Source organism: Phyllobates terribilis, unplaced genomic scaffold (genome assembly GCF_046119375.1).
Source record: "Phyllobates terribilis strain yellow unplaced genomic scaffold, ASM4611937v1 Scaffold_11__3_contigs__length_659146591, whole genome shotgun sequence".
Classification (NCBI taxonomy): domain Eukaryota; kingdom Metazoa; phylum Chordata; class Amphibia; order Anura; family Dendrobatidae; genus Phyllobates; species Phyllobates terribilis.
The window spans coordinates 473,446,082-473,468,617 of NW_027362771.1; the positions used below are offsets into that span (position 1 = coordinate 473,446,082).

The window sequence follows — 22,536 nt, forward strand, 5'->3', positions numbered from 1 at the left end:
GAAGTTCGGGCCTGATTTGTACTTGAAAGTTGAGCCCTTTTGGGGGGGAGCCCCCTAATCACTTTTGTTAACAGATGATATTTAGAAAAATCGCCCAGTCTTATTAAATAAAAAGGGTGACCCTCAGATTGGCAATTGGGACTGGTTAAGCCTCATTTGCATATGAATTAAAACAGCGATTTTTCAGTCAGAGGGCAGCACATTACAAAAGTAAAGATGTGGATGACACTGTTTCAGAAAGCAGCATGCCCATATGAAGAGATGGAGGGCAGAGGGATCGTTCTGACAGATTAATCACCATAATTCCCCTTTTTATATAGAGATATAATTTTAATTGTTCAGAAGATGAGCTCCTGACCAAGCCTTTGTGTAGATCATGGTAGTCTGTGCAGGATAGGAAGCTGATCTGGACATTGGCTGTCACCGCACAATGTCTAGTGCTGTATCTGTGTAATGCCTGTACAGGTCAGATGGGATTAATGCTACTGATTAGACACAGTCCTTTATAGCTACAGTACATTCTGGGAATAAGAATAAATTCCACAAAGATGAAAACCTGCAGCCTTTTCATGATTTTTTCTTACTTGGTGGGATTTAATAAAAATAGAAAAAGTTCTGCAAATATGGGCTTTAATTGAAACTGTATTTCTGCCTGCCTGGTGCACCTTGCCATGGGTAGTAACAGAAATTGATTTTGCTCAAGGGTGGGCAAGGAAGTGTAAGCAAATATTTTTAATTTTTTTACTGACCAGATAAACTTTTGTAGACATTATTGGAAAAAGACCCAAAAAAGAGGACCCAGGTGCAAGTTTCTTTGTACATTAGCAAAGTTGTTTCTGGGATTTGTTGAGCCTGGACATCGTAGTCCGTCAGCCTGTTGCTGTTAGGGGTCTCCCTTGAAGGGAACTTAACAACAATATTTGCCCCTCAGGTATTAGGAGCTCTCTATTTGTCTATTATCGTTTTGATGAACTCTCTTATTATTCTTCCAATATCGGCGGTTATCACGCTCACACATTGGGATGTCAGTCACGCCGCTGTGCTACCAGCAGCATTAGGAGTAATTGACAGCGGTCCCAGAGCAGTACTCGTACACACATGCCGGCATTAAGCATCGTTTTTAAAAATACTGCAGCAATGCTTAGGGATCATGAAAAATAGTATTAGCCGGATGTTCATGCACTCATAATACCTTCTAGGGGTAAATCCTGCTGTCAGGTTTCTTTTAAACTGTATACATCTGAAATATTGGAAGGGGCTCCCCCTCTATATACTCTGTGCAGAAGACAATTGATGTTATTACTTGGCTGCCTCTGAGTAATGCCGTGAGATGGTACTCTTCATGGTGCAAGACCTGGTACTGATTTTGATGGGATAAAAGAAAACCCAGCAGTCTTTTGCTTAGTAATTTTTCTTTTTTAGGCTGCCTTGCATTACAGAGCTGTGAGGGAATCTGACTTCATGATGGTTTTATTCTGATTGTACTGTATATACTATTCTGCACTTTATATAATCATCTAGGCCTCTTACATGGACTCCATGGGTTTGGTTTTTACAGGATGCCTAATGGATATGATTTATCTGGTATAACTAATCCTATACAGTTTCCTAGTCTCATTTTTGTCCCAAGACATCACTACACGATCAAAGTAACCTTGATACCAGTGTAAACACAAATTGACACATTTCCATGCATATATTATATATGTGTATATAGAATATATATACATACATCGTTTCCTCCTTAAATAAGCAATGTATATACATTTGGAAATGGCGATGTTCGATTTGGATAATGAACTCCTTTATCTTCTCTCATTCTCTTCTCTCTTTTCCCATTATATTATAGGTCTGCTGTTAGTGACTTTGTAGAGCTAAAAGGACAGGACCAGAGGTAAGACTACTTTTTCATACTATGTTTATTAAAAATATTTTCATCTGTAAATCTTTTATATATTGGACATAAAAGGGATTTTTTCCAAATTGCAAGTTATATTCTATCCACAGGACAGGAGATAACTTGCTGGGATCTGTAGATCCTTGTCTGCAAAAGAAGGAAAGTGCGCATGCTTGACCTCCACTCCATCCATCGGCAGTGAGACTGCCGGGAATAGCCGAGCACTGTACTCTGCTTTCTCTGACAATCCCATAGACAATGAATTGAGCAGAGGTCGCCCATTCGCACTTCCCCTTAGTTCGAGACAGGGGCTGTGCAGAATTCTCGTTCTCAGGAGAGTTGGGGGCTCCAGCGGTCGGCCCCCAAAGATCAGTAGGTTATAGACCTTTTTAAAGCATTACTCTAGCTTTTTTTTCTTTTTTATTGCACCTCTGGAGTGGTGCTTTAAGGCTATGTGCCCACGATGCAGAAATGCTCCGGATTTTTCCTGAGCGTTTCTGCATCTCCCTGCCAGGGACATGCGGATGTGAAGCATTCTTAACATGCATTTCCGCATGCGGGTTGTCAAGCGCTTTCCAAGCGATTTTAGCATCACTTGGAAAGTGCTTGACAACTTGGTCACACTATATAAATCCATGCAAAAGGCATGGATTTATATAGTGTGACCCGAGAGAATGTCAAAAAATTAAAAATAAATCTATACTTACCTTCCGATGGCCCCCGGTGTCTTTTCCAGCTTCGCTCCGGTCCGTCTCCGGCGAAAAGTGATTTGCCAGCACACTCTAGTGTCAGCTGGAGCACGTCGGAGGTCACGTTTCAATACAATGGGTACGAAAAGTATTCAGACCCCTTTACATTTTTCACTCTGTTTCATTGCAGCCATTTGGTAAATTCTAAAAAGTTCATTTTTTTCCCATTAAAGTACACTCTGCACCCCATCTTGACTGAAAAAAAAACAGAAATGCAGAAATTTTTGCCAATTTATTAAAAAAGAAAAACTGAAATATCACATGGTCATAAGTTTTCAGACCCTTTGCTCAGTACTGAGTAAAAGCACCCTTTTGAGCTAGTACAGCCATGAGTCTTCTTGGGAATGATGCAACAAGTTTTTCACATGTGAATTTGGGGATCCTCTGCCATTCTTCCTTGCTGATCCTCTCCAGTTCCATCAGGTTGGATGGTGAACGTTGGTGGACAGCCATTTTCAGGTCTCTCCAGAGATGCTCAATTGGGTTTAGGTCAGGGCTCTGGCTGGACCAGTCAAGAATGGTCACAGAGTTGTTCTGAAGCCACTCCTTTGTTATTTTAGCTGTGTGCTAAGGGTCATTATCTTGTTGGAAGGTGAACCTTCGGCCAAGTCTGAGGTCCAGAGCACTCTGGAAGAGGTTTTCATCCAGGATATCTCTGCACTTGGCCGCATTCATGTTTCCTTCAATTGCAACCAGTCATCCTGTCCCTGCAGCTGAAAAACACCCCCATAGCATGATGCTGCCACCACCGTGTTTCACTGTTGGGATTGTATTGGGCAGGTGATGAGCAGTGCCTGGTTTTCTCCACACATACCGCTTAGAATTATCAGCGGTTCTATCTTCGTCTCATCAGACCAGAGAATCTTATTTCTCATAGTCTGGGAGTCCTTTTTTTTTTTTTTGAGCAAACTCTATGCTGGCTTTCATATGTCTTGCACTGAGGAGAGACTTCTGTCGGGCCACTCTGCCATAAAGGCCCGACTAGTGGAGGGCTGCAGTGATAGTTGACTTTGTGGAACTTTCTCCCATCTCCCTACTGCATCTCTGGAGCTCAGCCACAGTGATCTTGGGGTTCTTCTTTACCTCTCTCACCAAGGCTCTTCTCCCATGATTGCTCAGTTTGGCTGGACGGCCAAGTCTAGGAAGACTTCTGGTGGTCCCAAACTTCTTCCATTTAAGGATTATGGAGGCCACTGTTCTCTTAGGAACCTTGAGTACTGCAGAAATTCTTTTGTAACCTTGGCCAGATCTGTGCCTTGCCACAATTCTGTCTCTGAGCTCCTTGGGCAGCTCCTTTGAGCTCATGAGTCTCATTTGGTCTGACATGCACTGTGAGCTGTGAGGTCTTATATAGACAGGTGTGTGCCTTTCCAAATCAAGTCCTATCAGTTTAATTAAACACAGCTGGACTCCAATGAAGGAGTAGAACCATCTGAAGGAGGATCACAAGGAAATGGACAGCATGTGACTTAAATATGAGTGTCTGAGCAAAGGGTCTAAATATTTATGACCATGTGATAATTCAGTTTTTCTTTTTTAATAAATTTGCGAAAATGTCTACATTTCTGTTTTTTTTTTAGTCAAGATGGGGTGCAGAGTGTACATTAATGAGAAAAAAAAATGAACTTTTTAAAATTTATCAAATGGCTGCACTGAAACAAAGAGTGAAAAATGTAAAGGGGTCTGAATACTTTCCGTACCCACTGTACAAGTCTATGAGGGCCTCATTCTGGCCTTGTTCTTTATAGACTTGCATTGAGAACTTGTGATGTAGATTCTGACTTCTGGGCAGTCAGAAGCTACTGTCACAAGATGGCACCACGGGACCTGAGCGGTGTCGGTAAGAAGTGAAACTGCCGGAAGCTGAGTATATGACTGGAGGACAGGGGGCTTACATTTAAAGCGCCACTCCAGCACTGAAAAAAAATCTTGCTGGAGTGGTGCTTTAAGGATTTGTCTTCTCATAAACCACCACTTTAAAATGCTGCTTTCGGCACCCCTGGCAAACAGCTGACTTAGCCAAACGTAGCCATGGTCAGCGAGGCATTTTGATGCAGGGCAAATGTAGTGTAGCATGGCGGTTACTTACACGAATAACCTTAATGTAATAAAATATTAGTCCACCAGAACATGAGCTGTTCTCATAGTCTCTACTTTGATCATAGAAGGGGGTATACGGTCGGGGGTTGCCTTCATGAAACAACACCTTTAAAACCTGACTAATGGCCTCAAGGTTATTTACCGCCCTCTATTTGTCTTGAAGAAAATTAAAAAACAATGTGATTGTTTAATGCTCCGGCCACCACTATGCTGTCCTGGGCAGGACTAGAAGTGCGCGTGCTACAAATGAATGTAGATATTGTCGCTAATTATGTACGATTGCTAAATATCTGCTAATGGGCGAGCATCTGTGTTTGCCAGTAGGGGGCAGATTTTCTTACTAAATATTAGCCAACTGCACAGTTAAGAAATAGTTTTTTAGAAATCCTAAAGAATTATTATTGGTTAGCGGGCCACTAATCAGATGGGTGCTGCAGGCCTTGTTTGAGAAGATACTGTTGATGAACTGTCGCCACCTATATATAAATACTTGCCATAAAAGTATTCATTTTGCTGTGTATTCCCTATACCAGTCTGAATTTGTATATTTTTTTCTGGTTCTTTATTACATTAGGTGAGGACATTCACTCTGGGGACATGAAGTGGTTCAGTACCTCAGGTCAAGAGAGACATCACCACTGTTCGAAAAGGAAATAGTCCCAGGACTGAGAGGTATTCCCGTTCCCAATAATGGCCACTATCGTGGCCTGCCAAGTGGCATGGTTGACCCTTTAAATATTGTATGTGGCAGCTGTTAAGAGACATTATTGTGCAATGCTGAAGGGCAGTGGGAGTACAGAGGATTGTGCAGCCACAGGGTTTGTGCCCAGAAGCCAATTAGAGGAGGGAGAAATGGGTTTTTACCTTTTCTGCCTTCTTGATCTATATATCCACAAGCCTGTGAACACCACTGCATCTACTTTTCCTGGTGATTACTTAATTTTCAGGAAAATTATCAAATGACCAAGCTGCTAAGACTAGTTGCACACTCCCATCTCCATCTTTCACGGTCTGTGTACAGACCGGGATATACAGACTGACCGCAAGTCTGCTGACCCATACTCACCAGCCTTGTAAATAGATATGAGACTGTCGTGTTTGGGTCAGGAGACCTACAGTCCATAATCAGGCCGGTTTCAAACATATTTCACGTTCTAAGCCTAGCTAGACCTCGCACCGCCCCGATTTGACAATTCACATTAGCATGTCTGTTTTCACTTGAAAGTGGAACAGCTATGATGAGTTCTCTTACAGGGAAAATATGTGGTGTAAAAATAAATTATGTCCCTATATCAGTGATGGCGAACCTTTTGGAGACTAAGTGGCCAAACTGCAATCCAAAACCCATTTATTTATCGCAAAGTGTCAACACGGCAATTTAACCTGAATTTTTTGAAGGTTTTAGTTTAGAAAAACAACTCGTACATTAGCGCGCTATAGAGTCTATAGCAGAGAGCTTGTAATCACTGCCCTCCAAGCCTAAGATACTAGCCACCGATTGCAGAGGATTTTTAATCAAAAGTCAAATTGCAAAGTTGTTTGTTTTTACAACCTCTTTGTAATTGTAACCTTTTATCACAATGAGAATAAACCTTTTAGCCAAGGATGTCAATCTGAAATACACAGTGGGCCAAAGTTAAAAGCTTGGATAAAGTCACGGGCCAACCTAGATATTTGTTTTAAAAAAAAAAATGTACTCAATTGAGGATTTTTCCTTATCAAATAAAACAATTAACTTTTGGAATTATAGTGGAATAATATAACATGTTATGTAAAAGCAGTAAAAAGCATATGGCCTAATTTAAATATGTAATAACAAAGGATAAAAAAAACTTTGAATAATACAGATAATAAAGTAGGATGCAAACAAAACTGTCCCCAAACACCGTGTGATACCCCCACAGTGAATTTCTCCACACGCACAGTATAATGACCCTACTGTACCCCCCTCCCTCAATCCCCCCAACAAAGAATGGTGACCCTCATCACAGTATGATTCTCCAACTGTAATCGCCACAAAAAGTGCTCCATACAGTATAATGGCCACAACAAGTGTTCCATACAGCATAGTGGCCCCACATAGTGCTCCATACAGTGTAACAGATTAGATATTAGAAAAAACTTTTTGACAGTTAGGGTGATTGAGTGGGACAGGCTGCCACGAGAGGTGGGGAGTTCCCCTTCAATGGACGTCTTCAAACAGAGGCTGGACAGACATCTGTCTGAGATGATCTAGTGAATCCTGCTTTGAGCAGGGGGTTGGACCAGATGACTCAGGAGGTCCCTTCCAACTCTACCATTCTATGATTCTATGATTCTAATGGCCCCACATAGTGCTCCATACAGTGTAATGGCCCCACATAGTGCTCCATACAGTGTAATGGCCCCACATAGTGCTCCATACAGTGTAATGGCCCCACATAGTGCTCCATACAGTGTAATGGCCCCACATAGTGCTCCATACAGTGTAATGGCCCCACATAGTGCTCCATACAGTGTAATGGCCCCACATAGTGCTCCATACAGTGTATGGCCCCACATAGTGCTCCATACAGTGTAATGGCCCCACATAGTGCTCCATACAGTGTAATGGCCCCACATAGTGCTCCATACAGTGTAATGGCCCCACATAGTGCTCCATACAGTGTAATGGCCCCACATAGTGCTCCATACACTGTAATGGCCCCACATAGTGCTCCATACACTGTAATGGCCCCACATAGTGCTCCATACAGTGTAATGGCCCCACATAGTGCTCCATACAGTGTAATGGCCCCACATAGTGCTCCATACAGTGTAATGGCCCCACATAGTGCTCCATACAGTGTAATGGCCCCACATAGTGCTCCATACACTGTAATGGCCCCACATAGTGCTCCATACACTGTAATGGCCCCACATAGTGCTCCATACACTGTAATGGCCCCACATAGTGCTCCATACACTGTAATGGCCCCACATAGTGCTCCATACACTGTAATGGCCCCACATAGTGCTCTATACAGAATAATGGGACCCACATAGTGCTCCACACAGCGCTAGATACAGCGTAATGGGCCCCACACAGCGCTCCACGCAGCACGAGGGGCACCACACAGCGCTCCACGCAGCACGAGGGGCACCACACAGCGCTCCACACAGCGCAATGGGCCCCACACAACGCTCCACGCAGCGCAATGGGTCCCACATGGTACTCCATGCCATGTAATGGGCGCCACATGGTGCTCCACGCCGTGTAATGGCCCCAGATTAAAATAATAACTACTCACCTCTGCCCATCCCAACGCTGATCTGGACTTCTACTTGTGGGCACGTGCACTATGTGGACTGTAATATCTCTTCACCCTTCCCAGCGCTTCACTAGCTCTAGTGAAAGGGGAAGGTGCGTGGGCTGAGGAGCGTTGTGGCAGTGTTGAGGAAATGGCGCGCGTGCTCACCGGGAGGGCTCTTCGTGCCCCCTCTGGCACGCGTGTCGTAGGTTCGCCGCCACTGCCCTATATGATTTTGGCTGACATTCAGGTGAACAAGGCAAAGCACAAAAAAGTAAAAAAATAAATAAAACAAAATAGTAAAATACATAAAAAATAAATAAATAAAAACTCGAAAGCCGAATTTTGGCCCATCAACACGTTTGCAGCCGTAGCTCAATGTGATTCCTCGAACTAGGTCATATATATCAGAACACGCGTTAGAAGCTAAATACAAAAATAGAATATCCTTCAACCACAAAACATTTGAATAAACACCAGGTGCAGTAACGTTTTTTTTAATGGGGGTTTTTAAGCAAAGATTTTTTTCAATGATTGAAGAAATTATTTAAAACCTCACCAATCACCATTGTCCTTGTTCCGGTTGCAGCAATGTGATTCCTGCAGTCAGTCCCTTTCTTAAGTGGAGCACCGCTGTAGCCAGTGATTATAGAATCATAGAATCATAGAATGGTAGAGTTGGAAGGGACCTCCTGGGTCATCTGGTCCAACCCCCTGCTCAAAGCAGGATTCACTAGATCATCTCAGACAGATGTCTGTCCAGCCTCTGTTTGAAGACGTCCATTGAAGGGGAATTCACCACCTCTCGTGGCAGCCTGTTCCACTCATTAATCACCCTAACTGTCAAAAAGTTTTTTCTAATATCTAATCTGTGTCTCCTCCCATTTAGTTTCATCCCATTGCTTCTAGTCTTTCCTTGTGCAAATGAGAATAAAGATGATCCTTCTACAATGTGACAGCCCTTGACATATTTGTAGACAGCTATTAAGTCTCCTCTCAGTCTTCTTTTTTGCAAGCTAAACATTCCCAAATCCTGCAACCGTTCCTCATAGGACATGGTTTGCAGACCAGTCACCATTCTGGTCACTCTTCTCTGAACTTGCTCCAGTTTGTCTATGTCTTTTTTAAAATGTGGTGCCCAAAACTGTACACAGTATTCCAGATGAGGTCTGACCAAAGAGGAGTAAAGACCGATAATGACTTCACGTGATCTAGACTGTATGCTTCTGTTAATACATCCCAGAATTGTATTTGCCTTTTTTGCTGCTGCATCACACTGTTGACTCATGTTCAGTCTATGATCTATTAGTATACCGAAGTCTTTTTCACATGTTCTGTTGCTTAGCTCTATTCCTCCCATTCTGTATATGCTTTTTTAATTTTTATTGCCCAGATGTAGTACTTTGCATTTTTCCCTGTTAAAAACCATTCTGTTGGTTGCTGCCCACTGCTCCAGTTTATTTAGGTCTTTTTGAATCCTCTCTCTCTCTTCTCTAGTATTAGCTATCCCTCCTAGCTTTGTGTCATCAGCAAATTTAATCAGTTTACCCTCAATTCCTTCATCTAAATCATTGATAAAGATGTTGAACAATACAGGTCCCAGGACGGAGCCCTGTGGTACCCCACTTGAGACATTCATCCAGCTGGATGTGAAGCCATTTACAACCACCCTTTGAGTCCGATCACTAAGCCAGTTATGAATCCACCTAACAGTTGCCTGGTCCATTGCATACTTGGGTCATTTTTTCAATAAGGATGGTGTGAGATACTTTGTCAAATGCTTTGCTGAAGTCAAGATATACTATATCTACAGCATTTCCCTGATCCACCCAGTCAGTGATTCTGTCATAGAAGGAAATTAAGTTAGTCTGACATGACTTGTTAGTTACAAACCCATGCTGACTCTGGTTAATCACTTCATTCTTATCCATGTACTTACATACATGTTGTTTACTAATTTGTTCAAAGATCTTTCCTGGTATAGAAGTCAGACTCACTGGCCTATAGTTCCCTGGGTCCACCTTCTTCCCCTTTTTGAAGATAGGAACAACATTTGCTCTTCTCCAGTCTTCTGGGACTTCTCCTGTTCTCCAAGAACTTTCAAAGATTATGGAGAGTGGTTCTAAAATTTCTTCTACGATCTCCTTCAGTACTCTGGGGTGTAATTCATCTGGACCTGGAGACTTGAACTCATTTATGTTAGCTAAATATTCCCTCACAATCTTTCTGTTTACAGATAACTTGGATTCCTCTATTCCTTTAAAAGGACAGTGAAGATCAGTTGATGTTACATTTTCTTTCTGAGAGAAAACAGATGCAAAATAGGAATTAAAAAGTTCGGCCTTCTCAACATCCTCTCTTACCATTTCTCCATTTTCATCCTGTAAAAATCCTATAGCATCTTTGACTTTTCTTTTACTTTTGACATACCCCCAAAATCCTTTTTTATTGCTTTTGACATCTCTTGCAAGCCTTAATTCATTGTCCGCTTTAGCTAACCTGATACGTGCCCTGCAGGATCTGCAGACTGCATTATAATCTTCTTTAGATATGCCTCCCTCTTTCCATTTAATAAACATTTCTTTCTTTCTTTTTAGCATGTGTTTAAGTTCTGTGTTCATCCATCCTGGTTTCCTTAAATGCTTCCCATTCTTCCTACTTTTCGGGATTGTTAACGATTGTGCTTTGAGAATCTCATTTTTAAAAATTTCCCATCCTTGCTGGACATTTTTGTCCTTAAGGACATCCAGCCATTGGATCCCTCCTATTCTCTTTCTGAGTCTCTTAAAATCTGCCTTTCTAAAATCTAACCTTGAAGTTTGAGTCTTCACATGTCTTCCTCCTCTAGTTATCCAAAATTCTATAATAGCATGATCGCTGCCTCCTAGGGTCCCAGCCACCTTTACCTCCTCAACCATTTCCTCCCTGTTTATAAGGATTAGATCCAAAGTAGCAGATCCCCTTGTTTTCTCCCCTACCTTTTGGAAGATAAAGTTGTCAGCAAGAGAGGATAAGAATTTGCTTGACCTGTTAGTTTTACTTGAGAGAGATTCCCAACAAATGTCTGGATAGTTGAAATCTCCCATGACCACTACGTCATATTTTTTGGAGAACTTGGTCATTTGATACATAAAGAGTTCATCCATATCTTCAGCTTGCCCAGGTGGCCTGTAGTAAATGCCTACAATGGTCTCCTTTCTGTTGTTCTCTCCTTGTATTCTTACCCAAACAGTTTCCACAGAACTCCCAGTCTCTGAAGCTTCAATCTCTGTGCAGATATACGCTTTTCTAACATACAATGCAACACCTCCTCCTCGTTTATCAAGTCTGTTTCTTGCAAATAAGTTGTATCCTTTTAGCCTTTTATTCCAATCATGTGTATTGTCCCACCAAGTTTCAGTGATTCCAATGACATCATATTCCTTTTCCTGCATTAGTAGTTCCAATTCTCCTTGTTTGTTGCCCATGCTTTGTGCATTTGTATAAAAACATTTTAGTTTGTGATTGGTTTCTCTTCCTCCCATATTTTTATTGTTTAAATTGTTTTGTCTTTGTTCTTCCTTTCCACTTCCAGTAGCAGAGATCTCAATAGTATTTGTCAGCTGTATGGCTTTTTCTGGCCTTTTGCTTCCCTTCCCACATTGTTCTAGTTTAAAGCTCTTCTGATGAGTGTAGCAAGGCGACTTCCAAATACATGTTTTCCAGTCTTCGTAAGGTGCACCCCATCTCTAGCAAGTAGTCCATCGTATAGGTAATTCATTCCGTGATCCAGAAATCCAAATCCTTGTTGACGGCACCATCGACGTAGCCAGTTGTTCACCTGTAGAATCTTATTCCACCTCATTGTTCCATGGCCATCCACTGGGAGGATGGATGAGAAGACCACCTGCACTCCCAATTCTTTCACTTTCTTGCCTAAGTCTTCAAAGTCACTGCAGATGGTTTCCAGGTCCTTTCTTGCGGTGTCATTTGTCCCCACATGTATTAGCAGGAATGGGTAGTGATCTGTAGGTCTGAAGAGTCTTGATATCCTGTCAGACACATCTTTAATTTTTGCTCCTGGAAGACAGCACATTTCTCTTGAGGTTATGTCTGGTCTGCAGATAGCGGCCTCTGTTCCTCTTAACAGGGAATCCCCCATGACCACCACTCTCCGTTTTTTCTTCACAACATTCTTCTTTCTCCATCCAGGAGGATTCTGAGGGCTTACAAGGTTATTCATTGCTGGCAAAGTCTTATCTTGCTGTATTTCTTCATGGTTCTCCTGCGTGAGAGCCTGGTACTGGTTCCTGAGCAGTATGGGTGCTGACTGCCTTTCGATCCTCCTGCTTCTGTGGGTCACATGCTTCCATTCCTCTGTTTCGTCAGGTGCAGTTTGAATTTCTTCTCTTTCTGAATCATGAAGAGATAATTCTGCTCTGTCTAAGAACTCTTCACCTTCCTTAATGATTTTCAAGGTAGTTAACCTCTCTTCTAGATTTCGCAACTTTTCCTCCAACAGGGACACAAGCTTGCATTTCTGGCATGTGAAGTTTGGCTTTTCCACTTTTTCCAAGTCTGTGAACATGTAGCAGGATATGCAGCTCACCAAATGGGTCCTGGACTCTTCCATGTTCTTATTGTTAATGTTCTGAAAACAGTGAAAAAAGCTTAAAAAAAAAGCTTCAAAATGCTTTACCGATGTCCTCTTTTCAGCTCCAACAGCCAAAATCCAGTGTTCTTTGAGCTCGCGGAGACTCTTCACTTACCCCAAAATGCAGTGGGAATATGCAAATTATCTCCTCAGGACTCCTCCCCTGGTTTACCGATGTCCTCTTTTCAGTTCCAACAGCCAAAATCCAGTGTTCTTTGAGCTCGCAGAGACTCTTCACTTACCCCAAAATGCAGTGGGAATATGCAAATTATCTCCTCAGGACTCCTCCCCTGATTGGCTGCAGTGTTCACATGTCCCTGTTGTGGGACATCATTGCTGCAGTTGGAAGCAGGGAGGAGACAGTGTTGGATTGGGAGCACAGAGAGGTTGATGACGTAATGCTCTTTATTTTGATATATTGGACTTTTATGGATGCAGCAATACCAAGTATGCTTATTTTGTTTTTGGATTATTTTAGTGTGAGGAAAAAAGGGGTGTTTTGAAAAAAAAGTTATATGTATGTATTTTTTCCATATTTTTAAAAGCTTACATTTTTTTTACAGTATTTTTAGTCATCTTATGGGACTTAAACTGCAATCTTTCGAGCGCTTGTACTATATACTGCAAGGATAAAGTACTGCAGTATATAATAATATCGTGGGTCCCCCATGGACCTCCTTCTGGGGCTAAGCTTCACAGGAGGACCAAGGGGGCAGCTACAGGACCCTTCTGCATGCTCCTTGCTGACATGACAACCCGTCTGTTTCCAGTGATCATGTCACGGTGGAGCCTGAGGAAGCCGGTGTGTGCGCGCATCAGTACTGAGGTCATTTACATGCTGCTGTCAGAGATTTGTCAGCTGCATTTAAGTAATTAAACTGCAGAAATTGGAGCAAGCTCTGGTCACTGCGGTACCGGCAGATGCCATCTATGCCTGGTATGGTGTGGGCTCAGCTCCTGAGCCTGCTCTATACATGGGTACCCGATATTGATGTACTATTATGTTTTATGTAAGAGAGGGGTTAAGGTTCTTCTATATTATTTAAAAAAATGTTTAAAGTGTAACCATCCTTTTAGTTAATAAATTAATAGTACATGTGTTTATAAGCAACTTTGCAATATATATCTTATAGAAATCTGCTTCTTTTTCTGCCAGGAATGGTCATTCATTTGCAACATTTTCAGATAAAATTCCTATTCAGTGAAGACAGACTTTTACATGACTGAGATAGCAGATGGTAATTACTACTGATAAGATTGTATGAAAAAAGGAGGAGAACATTGAGTATGAGCTAAAAACATATAATTTTATTGATTCATTTCATTAAAAAAAAAAAAAAAAAAAATTGCATAAATATTTAAGGTTATTTAATATCAAGATGTGGAAACAAGTAACCCAGTGCAAGGCTGAAACACCCAGACACAGTACGCATGCATAGGTTATTTAAGTAAGCTGCATGAATTAAACATAATAGTAAACTAGGTAGGTACAAGTATACCCAACATAATACACCAAAAAAATTGGTAATTACGTAAGTACTTCCTGCAGCAATGCTTTATACAGATGTAAAAAGTAAATAGACAAACAACTATAGGTGGAGAGCCCATATAGTAGTCACATTAATGCTAGCTATCCGCATAAGTATAAAAGTGGACTCCATCTATTGTTAATAGAAATCGAATCAAAAGCAAAAGACAATCATACCCATGCTTGCGAAAGTCTGCGCCAGGTACCCAGCCCAGCCTCAGCCCCAAACGCACGCTTTCGCCGTCTGGCTTCCTCAGGGGGCATGGTTGGACACATATCCATCTTGTGTTATATAGCTGCAAGGACCTTCCGTCCACATGTCCAAAGATAAGATTGTATGTAGACTAGAGGCGGAGGGAGGCTGCAGCTTTGCATTTAGCTCTTCCCTTCTCCCCCTCCCATCCACATAGAATCTTATTAGTAGTACGGCTGTGTGCCCACGATGCGTTTTTTAAGCGTTTCCGCAGCGGCAAAAACGCTGCATAAACGCTTAAAAAAACGCATGGTAGAAGGCCTGCCATGGTCCCCAATGATAATCCGCATGTACTGTGCACATGGTGCAGGAAATTTCCGCTGCGGATTATCATTGCGGGAAAAAACGCAGCACTACCAATTATTTTGCGGAAGTGCTGCGTTTTCGCCGCCATTGACTTGCATTGAAACGCATGGATTACGCATCACTGCATATGTAGATGCGCATTCCTCGTGTTTCAATGTGCGGATGGTACCCGGGTCTAGAGGAGAGGAGACTCTCCTCTGGACCAGGGTACCATAGAACCTGTAAAAAAAAAAAGAATAAAATAAAAAATAAATATTATATTTACCTTCTGATGGCCCCCGCTGCGCTCATCCTCCCTTGCCGGCAGATCGCGGTGGACTGAAGGACCTGCGCTGACGTCATAGTCATGTGATGGCAGGTCCTTCAGTGCAGTGTACCGTGAGCTGCCGACAAGGGAGAACGGAGCGAAGCAAGACACCGGGGGCCATCAGAAGGTAAGTATAGATTTATTTTTTATTTTTAACCATTCTTTAAGGTCACACTATATAAATCCATGCCGTTTGCATGGATTTATATAGTGTGACCAAGTTGACAAGCACTTTCCAAGTGATGCTAAAATCGCTTGGAAAGCGCTTGACAACCCGCATGTGAAGTACGCTTCACATCCGCATGTCCCTGGCAGGAAAAACAATGTACAATCCGCATGCGTTTTTTTCTGCCAGGGAGATGCAGAAACGCTCAGGAAAAATCCGGAGAATTTCTGCATCGTGGGCACATAGGATAGGACAGTTAGCCTATCTCAGTCATGTAAAAATCTGTCTGTGGCTGCAGACTTGTGAATCCTCACATCGTGCACACTGTGTACTGTGAGGATCCTCTGGTGCTGGCGGTCACATGCCGACTAGATGGGTGCGGCCTCGATCAATGCAACTGTATTCACAAGTGTGCAGTCATATAGTGTAAATTAAGGCTAAGTGCCCACGATGCAGAAATGCTGCATATTTTTTACGCTTCTCCCTGGCAGGAAAAACGCATGCGGATTTTACATGCATTTTTCCCGCCAGGTAGAAGCGTTTGTCAAGCGTTTTTGCATGCGTTTCTGCATGCGGGTTATCCAAGCAATTTTAGCATCACTTGGAAAAGTGCTTGACAGCTTTGTCACACTATATAAATCCATGCAAACGGCATGGATTTATATAGTGTGACCAAGTAATAGTTTAAAAAAATGGTGAAAAATAAAAAATAAAGATTATAGTTACCTTCCGATGGCCCCCGGTCTCCTTCTCCGCTCCATCCGATCTCCCGGTGTCTCGCGGTGGTGTGAAGGACCTGTGATGACGTCATTCAGTCATGTGACAGGTCACGCGACCGCCGACGTCAGCGGTCGCGTGACCTGTCACATGACTCAGTGACGTAATGTCAGGTCCTCACACCACCGCAAGCCGCCGAACACATCGCTCAGGAGGTCGGGGGCCATCGGAAGGTAAGTATAATCTTTATTTTTTATTTTAAATTATTTTTTTTACTGGTACTATGGTACCCTGGTCTGGAGGAGAGTCTCCTCTTTTCCAGACCTGGGTACCATCCGCACATTGAACCGTGTGATATCCGCATGTGCAGATGCAGTGATGCAGATGTCACGCGGTCCAATACAAGTCAGTGGCGATGATTACGCTGCGTGTCCGCAAAATTAATGGACATGCTGCGTACTGTTCCGCAATGATAATCTGCAGAGAAAATTTCCGCAGTGTGTGCACAGCACATGCGGATTATCATTGGGGACCATGGGGCACGTATTACTAAGCGGTTTTTAAGCGTTTTCGCTGCTGAAATTCCGCGGCAGAAACGCTTGAAAAACGTATAGTGGGCACGCAGCCTAAGAGAGGACAACCCCTTTAAGGCCCAAAGAGTACTGTTAAGTTCCTTGACTTCATTCAATGTCTATGCCAAAAATGCAGAATATTGCGCCCGGCTATCTCAGGCAGTCCAATAGAGAATGAATGGAGTTTTCAGGGATTGCAGGAGATCCCAGCAGCTGGGTAACTTATCCCCTATCAATAAGATAGCTTCTAAATGTAGTAAAACACATGCGAATATTTAAAGTGCAGCTCCACTTTGAAGTTAATATTTTAGGCAGTATACTTATTGTAAATTGCACTTTGTAGCCTCAAGCACATTTAGTGTCCTAAAATTACCTCTTGCCTTAATAGGTCTGTGTCATTAAGACTTCTTTTACATACTATTAAGGTACATGGATGAGAGAGGGGTGTCTCCTGCTAGGCCATTTGGACTTGGTTTTGTTGTTATCTATTAATTTGAATGGCCGATATGATACAAAACACTAAGGGCCTGATTCATTAAGACTAGTGACGCGCCCCCTAGGACTGTGGGGTACTCACCACCCGGTCGGTCGGTTCCTTGGGATAGTCACGGGGGCATGACCCGGTCCAGGGTCCTGGGCGATCAATAAAAAGGACAGTTTATTTAGGGGAAAAGTTTTGTGACGCCCCCAGTGGTATGCGGCTATAGGTGGCCGCCGCTGCTGAAAGAGACCGCTGGGTCCTTTGGTCACGCAGCTGGGATGGATTTTCTCCCCACGGGTAGAGCGGGGCCACAGGGCTACCGGTACGGTTTATGTAGGGGACTGTGAATGTTGGGGTGCAGATAATGACCAGATAAGACAAGGATGGTGGTTTCCTCTACCTTTACTTGATGTTTGATGGTGCAGACCGGGGCACTGGTAACAGAAGGTAATGGAAATCCGGGCAGCCTAGAAGCAATTTGGGATCCACCTTGCCAGGTGGGGTTGTAGGCCTTCCTTCTGCGCTGTCCTCTTTGGCCCTGCTGCCTAAAGCTATGCTGCGGCCCTCTTTCCTGATTGATCGTTAAATCCTAGCCCGTATGGCAGGCAGTTCGAGCCTTTTACAGGTGTCACTCCTTCATGGCGGCTCTAGGCTCTAGTATGCTGCTGAGCCGCCAGGTGTTTGGTGGATCCACCTGCCGTCTCCTGCGCTCCGGATTTAGCTGCCAGGACTTCAGTACCCGAGCAACTACAGACTCCGGTGTCCGGCTTCTGGCGCTTTTCTCTGGGGCGAGATTGGTCACAGCTCCCCTCCCCAGGTTCTCCCTCGTCTTTCACTGACTCTCCTCCGCCCCGAACTGACTCTCCTCCGCCCCGAACTGACTCTCCTCCGCCCCGAACTGACTCTCCTCCGCCCCGAACTGACTCTCCTCCGCCCCGAACTGACTCTCCTCCGCCCCGAACTGACTCTCCTCCGCCCCGAACTGACTCTCCTCCGCCCCGAACTGACTCTCCTCCGCCCCGAACTGACTCTCCTCCGCCCCGAACTGACTCTCCTCCGCCCCGAACTGACTCTCCTCCGCCCCGAACTGACTCTCCTCCGCCCCGAACTGACTCTCCTCCGCCCCCGCCTCCGGGCCTCAATATAAAGGGGAAGCTCCCCTGAAACCTGGTTAGAGCTCCCCCTTCTGGTCTGGAGCCAGGAAAAGTGTTGGATGCTGGTGTTACCTGATAAGGGGACCCCTCCTTGCTTCCAGGCATGGCATCACCCCCTGTGAGGGAGGCAATGCCAATGTGGCAACCGGACTCCTGGGGTGCCACATTAGCTTTTGTCATGCCAGTCTTAATGAACGGGATTGCTGGAGTTAGATGCCCCTAATTAATTAAGAGACGCACCTCACTTTACTAAGTAGGCTAATCTCGCAACTGGCGTGCGCCTCAGACACAAATGTTACTGCAGTTGGGGACTTAAGTACATTTCTGGTGAAATTTACTGCACTTTGTTGAATTTGTCAGGTGGACTTTGCCATGCTCCATCCTTGCCCAGCTCTGCTGAATTTGGCAACTTGCCCGGGACTGGAGTAGGAATGTCAAAAATCAGTAAGTTTATGGGCAATTTTTTCTGCAAAAATCTTGCAATATTTGAAGCTGGTTTACACCAGAAAACTGGTAAAAACACCTTCATGTCTCAGGCACTAGAAGTATGTCCATTTGTAGAAGATTTGCTGCGATTTTATCTTCGCGTTGCAAAGTGCGACATTCACAACTTTTAAATCTGCACTACATGTCCATTTCCATGTAGAAATTTTCCACAAACTGCAGATTCATTGAAATCTTGTTTACATAGCTGGTAAGGAAAATCCCCAACAATCACACAACACACAAAAAGACCACTAGGGGAAAATTTACTAAAATTGTTTTTTTCTGAACCAGTCTTAAATGAATTCGCTTTGGATTAAGACGCACACATCATAATAAATTTGGCACATTTTGGGCTGTCATTGGGGCAGAAATAATGCTCATGTCAAAGCGTAGATTTATGTTATCATTTATAACAATTACTGATGTAAATATAGTGAATCTGTTGGACCGTGAGAAGTAAAATTTTTCAACTTTTTTTTCAAGATTTTTTTCTCGCATGAAAATAGCTGTAAACAGTTTAATAAATTATACGCGCAATGTATGATTAGCTGCAGCTCTTTTTTGACAGCACTAAGGGTAGAGGCAGACGTGCGGCGACTGAAGCTCCGTCGCCCGAAGTAGATTCATGTGAATTAACTGAATGCATTACTGTCAGTTTAAAATGACAAGCACAGGCGCTCGGTGCACCCTTGACGTAGCTAAGCAGTCTAGTGCACCTTCCCACCTACTTGCTTTCCACCTCTCTCTGCACTCCTCATCTATGATTGACAGCAGTGGTTTCATAGGAGACACAAGAGAGCAGAAATGGATAGAAAGCAAGTAGATGGGAATGAGCACTGGACTGCACGGCCACTGTAAGACCTGCTCTTGGTTTCAATAGTCATTTTGTGCTGACAGATTTTCATTAAAGAGAATCTGTCAGCCGGTTTTTGCCGTTTTCTTTCAGAAACATGATGTCGGGACAGAGTCCCTGATTGCGGCAATGTGTCACTTAGTTTACTGGGTGCAGCAGTTGTGATGGAGTCACAGATGTCTCTGCTGCAGATGTAGTTGAGCTGGGAATGCTGAGCTGTGTATAACCCGCCCACACCACTGATTGGTAGCTTTCTGTGTACATTGTATAGTGACAAAAAGCTACTAATCAGTGGTGGGAGTGGGGTTCTCTGCTCAGATCCAATACATGTGCCCTTTCTATATACAGTCTTATTTGACCATGCAGTGCCACTCCAGTTCATGGTTGGCACATACCACAGCTCCTGGCCAGGCGAGAAAGCATAAGTCACTTACTATAAGAGCATATAAAGATGACAGCAGAGGCTCGTAGCTGCTGCTTTCTGTGGTAACAATTTCTTCTGCCTGTTTTATCACAGGAGTGAGTGTTTCTACCATGTTTTTCCAGCCCTCTGGGGTCTTTATAAATCAAGTAAGTGATGCAGTTCTTATGACTACTGCAGCTTCTATGTCACTGACTTCATTTATGATGACCCCAGAGGGCTGGAGACATGGCAGAAACACTCACTCCTGTGATAAAACACAACAGTTTTCTAATGCACCACATATGTACATAAATCCGGTAGATTGATAAGATTAACTAAGATTTATGTTTGCCAGCTATAAGAAGCCATACAGGCACATATAGCCAAGGCAGTCCTGGTGGTCCTTATTAGATCTCTCGCTGCACTGGCCATGCATTAACATCTCATGGTTGTGACAGGACGTCAGTGGGATAACTTCGCTTGTGCCTGTTGATTCCAATGTGCCCTTAATGCAGTAACACTGCAAGCATTGCCTTTTGATCTGCTGATGGAAATGATAATCCTGTATATTTGTGACTTCAGGTGACTTCACTTGAATCTATGTGGAGGAAGAGCCGAGTGTGGAGGATGTTACATCATCACTGTCGCAGGAATCCTGAGCTGCAGGAGGAATTGCGGATCCAGGGGGCAGTGGCTGTAGGCGATGTCCACACCGTCCGCTCAATGCTAGAACAGGGCTACTCCCCGAATGGCCGAGATACTAACGGGTGGACTCTTCTGCACTTCTCAGCTGCCCGAGGGAAAGAAAGATGTGTGAGAGTATTCCTGGAACATGGAGGTGAGATGCAATTTGTTTAATGGGGAGCCAAACATTTTATATGAGTGTTTTCTGGTTGGGAAAAATCCTTGTTCATGTGAATGGTCCCCCGACATTGTTCTGATCCTGCAGGATTCTGGAGAGAAGATGTCGGCTACATTTTTTTTTTTTTTTTGCTTTGTGCCCCCTGTAATTTGTGTGACTGCCCATTTAATACACAGATTCACTGGGACCTTAAGAAGGTGAGAGTTGTTACCCAATGATTATTAAATACGTCTTTGGATATTACCATTAACTACCACTATTCATTTTCATTAATGTTTAGGAACAATTTCTGCTCTGAATGTTACTTCTGCATAATTTTGAAGCAGTCTGATGTCATATTGCTTTATTTCCAGGAGATGGCAGCGCATCATATACACACGTGGTTAAAATTGTTGTTACCCCTCTTTTAATGAAAGAAAAACCCACTATGGTCACAGAAATAACTTGAATCTGACAAAAGTAATAATAAATTAAAAATCTAAGAAAATGAACAAATGAAAGTCAGACATTGCTTTTCTGCTTCCACAGAATTTAAAAAAAAAATAATCTCATGAAATAGACCTGGACAGAAATGATGGTACTCTTAACTTAATATTTAGTTGAACAACGTTTTGAGGCAATCACTGCAATCAAACGATTCCTGTAACTGTCAATGAGACTTCTGCACCTCTCGACAGGTATTTTGGCCCACTCCTCATGAGCAAACTGCTCCAGTTGTCTCGTGTTTGAAGGTTGCCTTTTCCAGACCTCATGTTTCAGCTCTTTCGAAAGATGCTCAATAGGATTTAGGTCAGGGCTCATAGAAGGCCACTTCAGAATAGTCCAATGTTTTCCTCTGAGCCATTCTTGGGTGTTTTTTAGCTGTGTGTTTTGGGTCATTATCCTGTTGCAAGACCCATGACCTGCGACTGAGACCAAGCTTTCTGACACTGGGCAGCACATTTCTCTCTAGAATCCCTTGATAATCTTGAGATTTCATTGTACCCTGCACAGATTCAAGACACCCTGTGCCAGATACAGCAAAGCAGCCCCAGAACATAACAGAGCCTCCTCCATGTTTCACAGTCGGGACAGTGTTCTTTTCTTGATATGCTTCATTTTTCCATCTGTGAACATAGAGCTGATGTGCCTTGCCAAAAATTTCCAGTTTTGTCTCATCTGTCCATAGGACATTCTCCCAGAAGCTTTGTGGCTTGTCAACATGTAGTTTGGCAAATTCCAGTCTGGCTTTTTTATGCTTTTTTTTCAACAATGGTGTTCTCCTTGGTCATCTCCCATGAAGTCCACTTTGGATCAAACAACGACTGATGGTGCTATCTGACACTGATGTTCCTTGTGCTTGAAGTTCACCTTTAATCGCTTTAGAAGTTTTCCTGGGCTCTTTTGTTACCATTCGTATTATCCGTCTCTTTGATTTGTCATCAGTTTTCTTCCTGTGGCCACGTCCAGGGAGGTTGGCTACAGTCCCATGGATCTTAAATTTCTGTGTAGTCACAGGAACATCAAGCTGCTTGGAGATGGTCATATAACCTTTACCTTTAACATCCTTGTCTATAATTTTCTTTCTAATCTCCTGAGACAACTCTTTCCTTTGCTTCCTCTGGTCCATGTTGAGTGTGGTATACACCATGTCACCAAACAGCACAGTGAGTATCTGTAGCCCTATATACAGGCCCACTGACTGACTACAAGATACCTGTGATGTTAATTAGTGGACACAACTTAATTTAACATGTCCCTTTTGTCACATTATTTTCACGGGTACCATCATTTCTGTCCAGGTCTATTTCATGAGTTTAA

The 22,536-nt window shown here is 43.2% G+C and overlaps 1 protein-coding gene across 5 annotated transcripts in view; it reads left to right on the forward strand.

Moving 5' to 3' along the window:
• The window catches only part of ASB7 (ankyrin repeat and SOCS box containing 7), a 70,831-nt gene that overhangs the window by 2,615 nt on the left and 45,680 nt on the right, over positions 1-22,536 (forward strand). For 2 of the 5 annotated variants that reach the window (XM_073653366.1, XM_073653368.1), the window contains exons 2-4: positions 1,850-1,894; positions 5,321-5,418; positions 20,457-20,712. In XM_073653366.1, the coding sequence (XP_073509467.1) occupies positions 20,475-20,712 (238 nt within the window). In that variant the 5' untranslated portion in view covers positions 1,850-1,894; positions 5,321-5,418; positions 20,457-20,474. Of the gene's footprint in view, positions 1-1,849; positions 1,895-5,320; positions 5,419-13,865; positions 13,887-18,492; positions 18,577-20,456; positions 20,713-22,536 lie in introns of those variants that run through there. The other 3 variants (XM_073653367.1, XM_073653370.1, XM_073653369.1) reach the window with 3 other exon arrangements.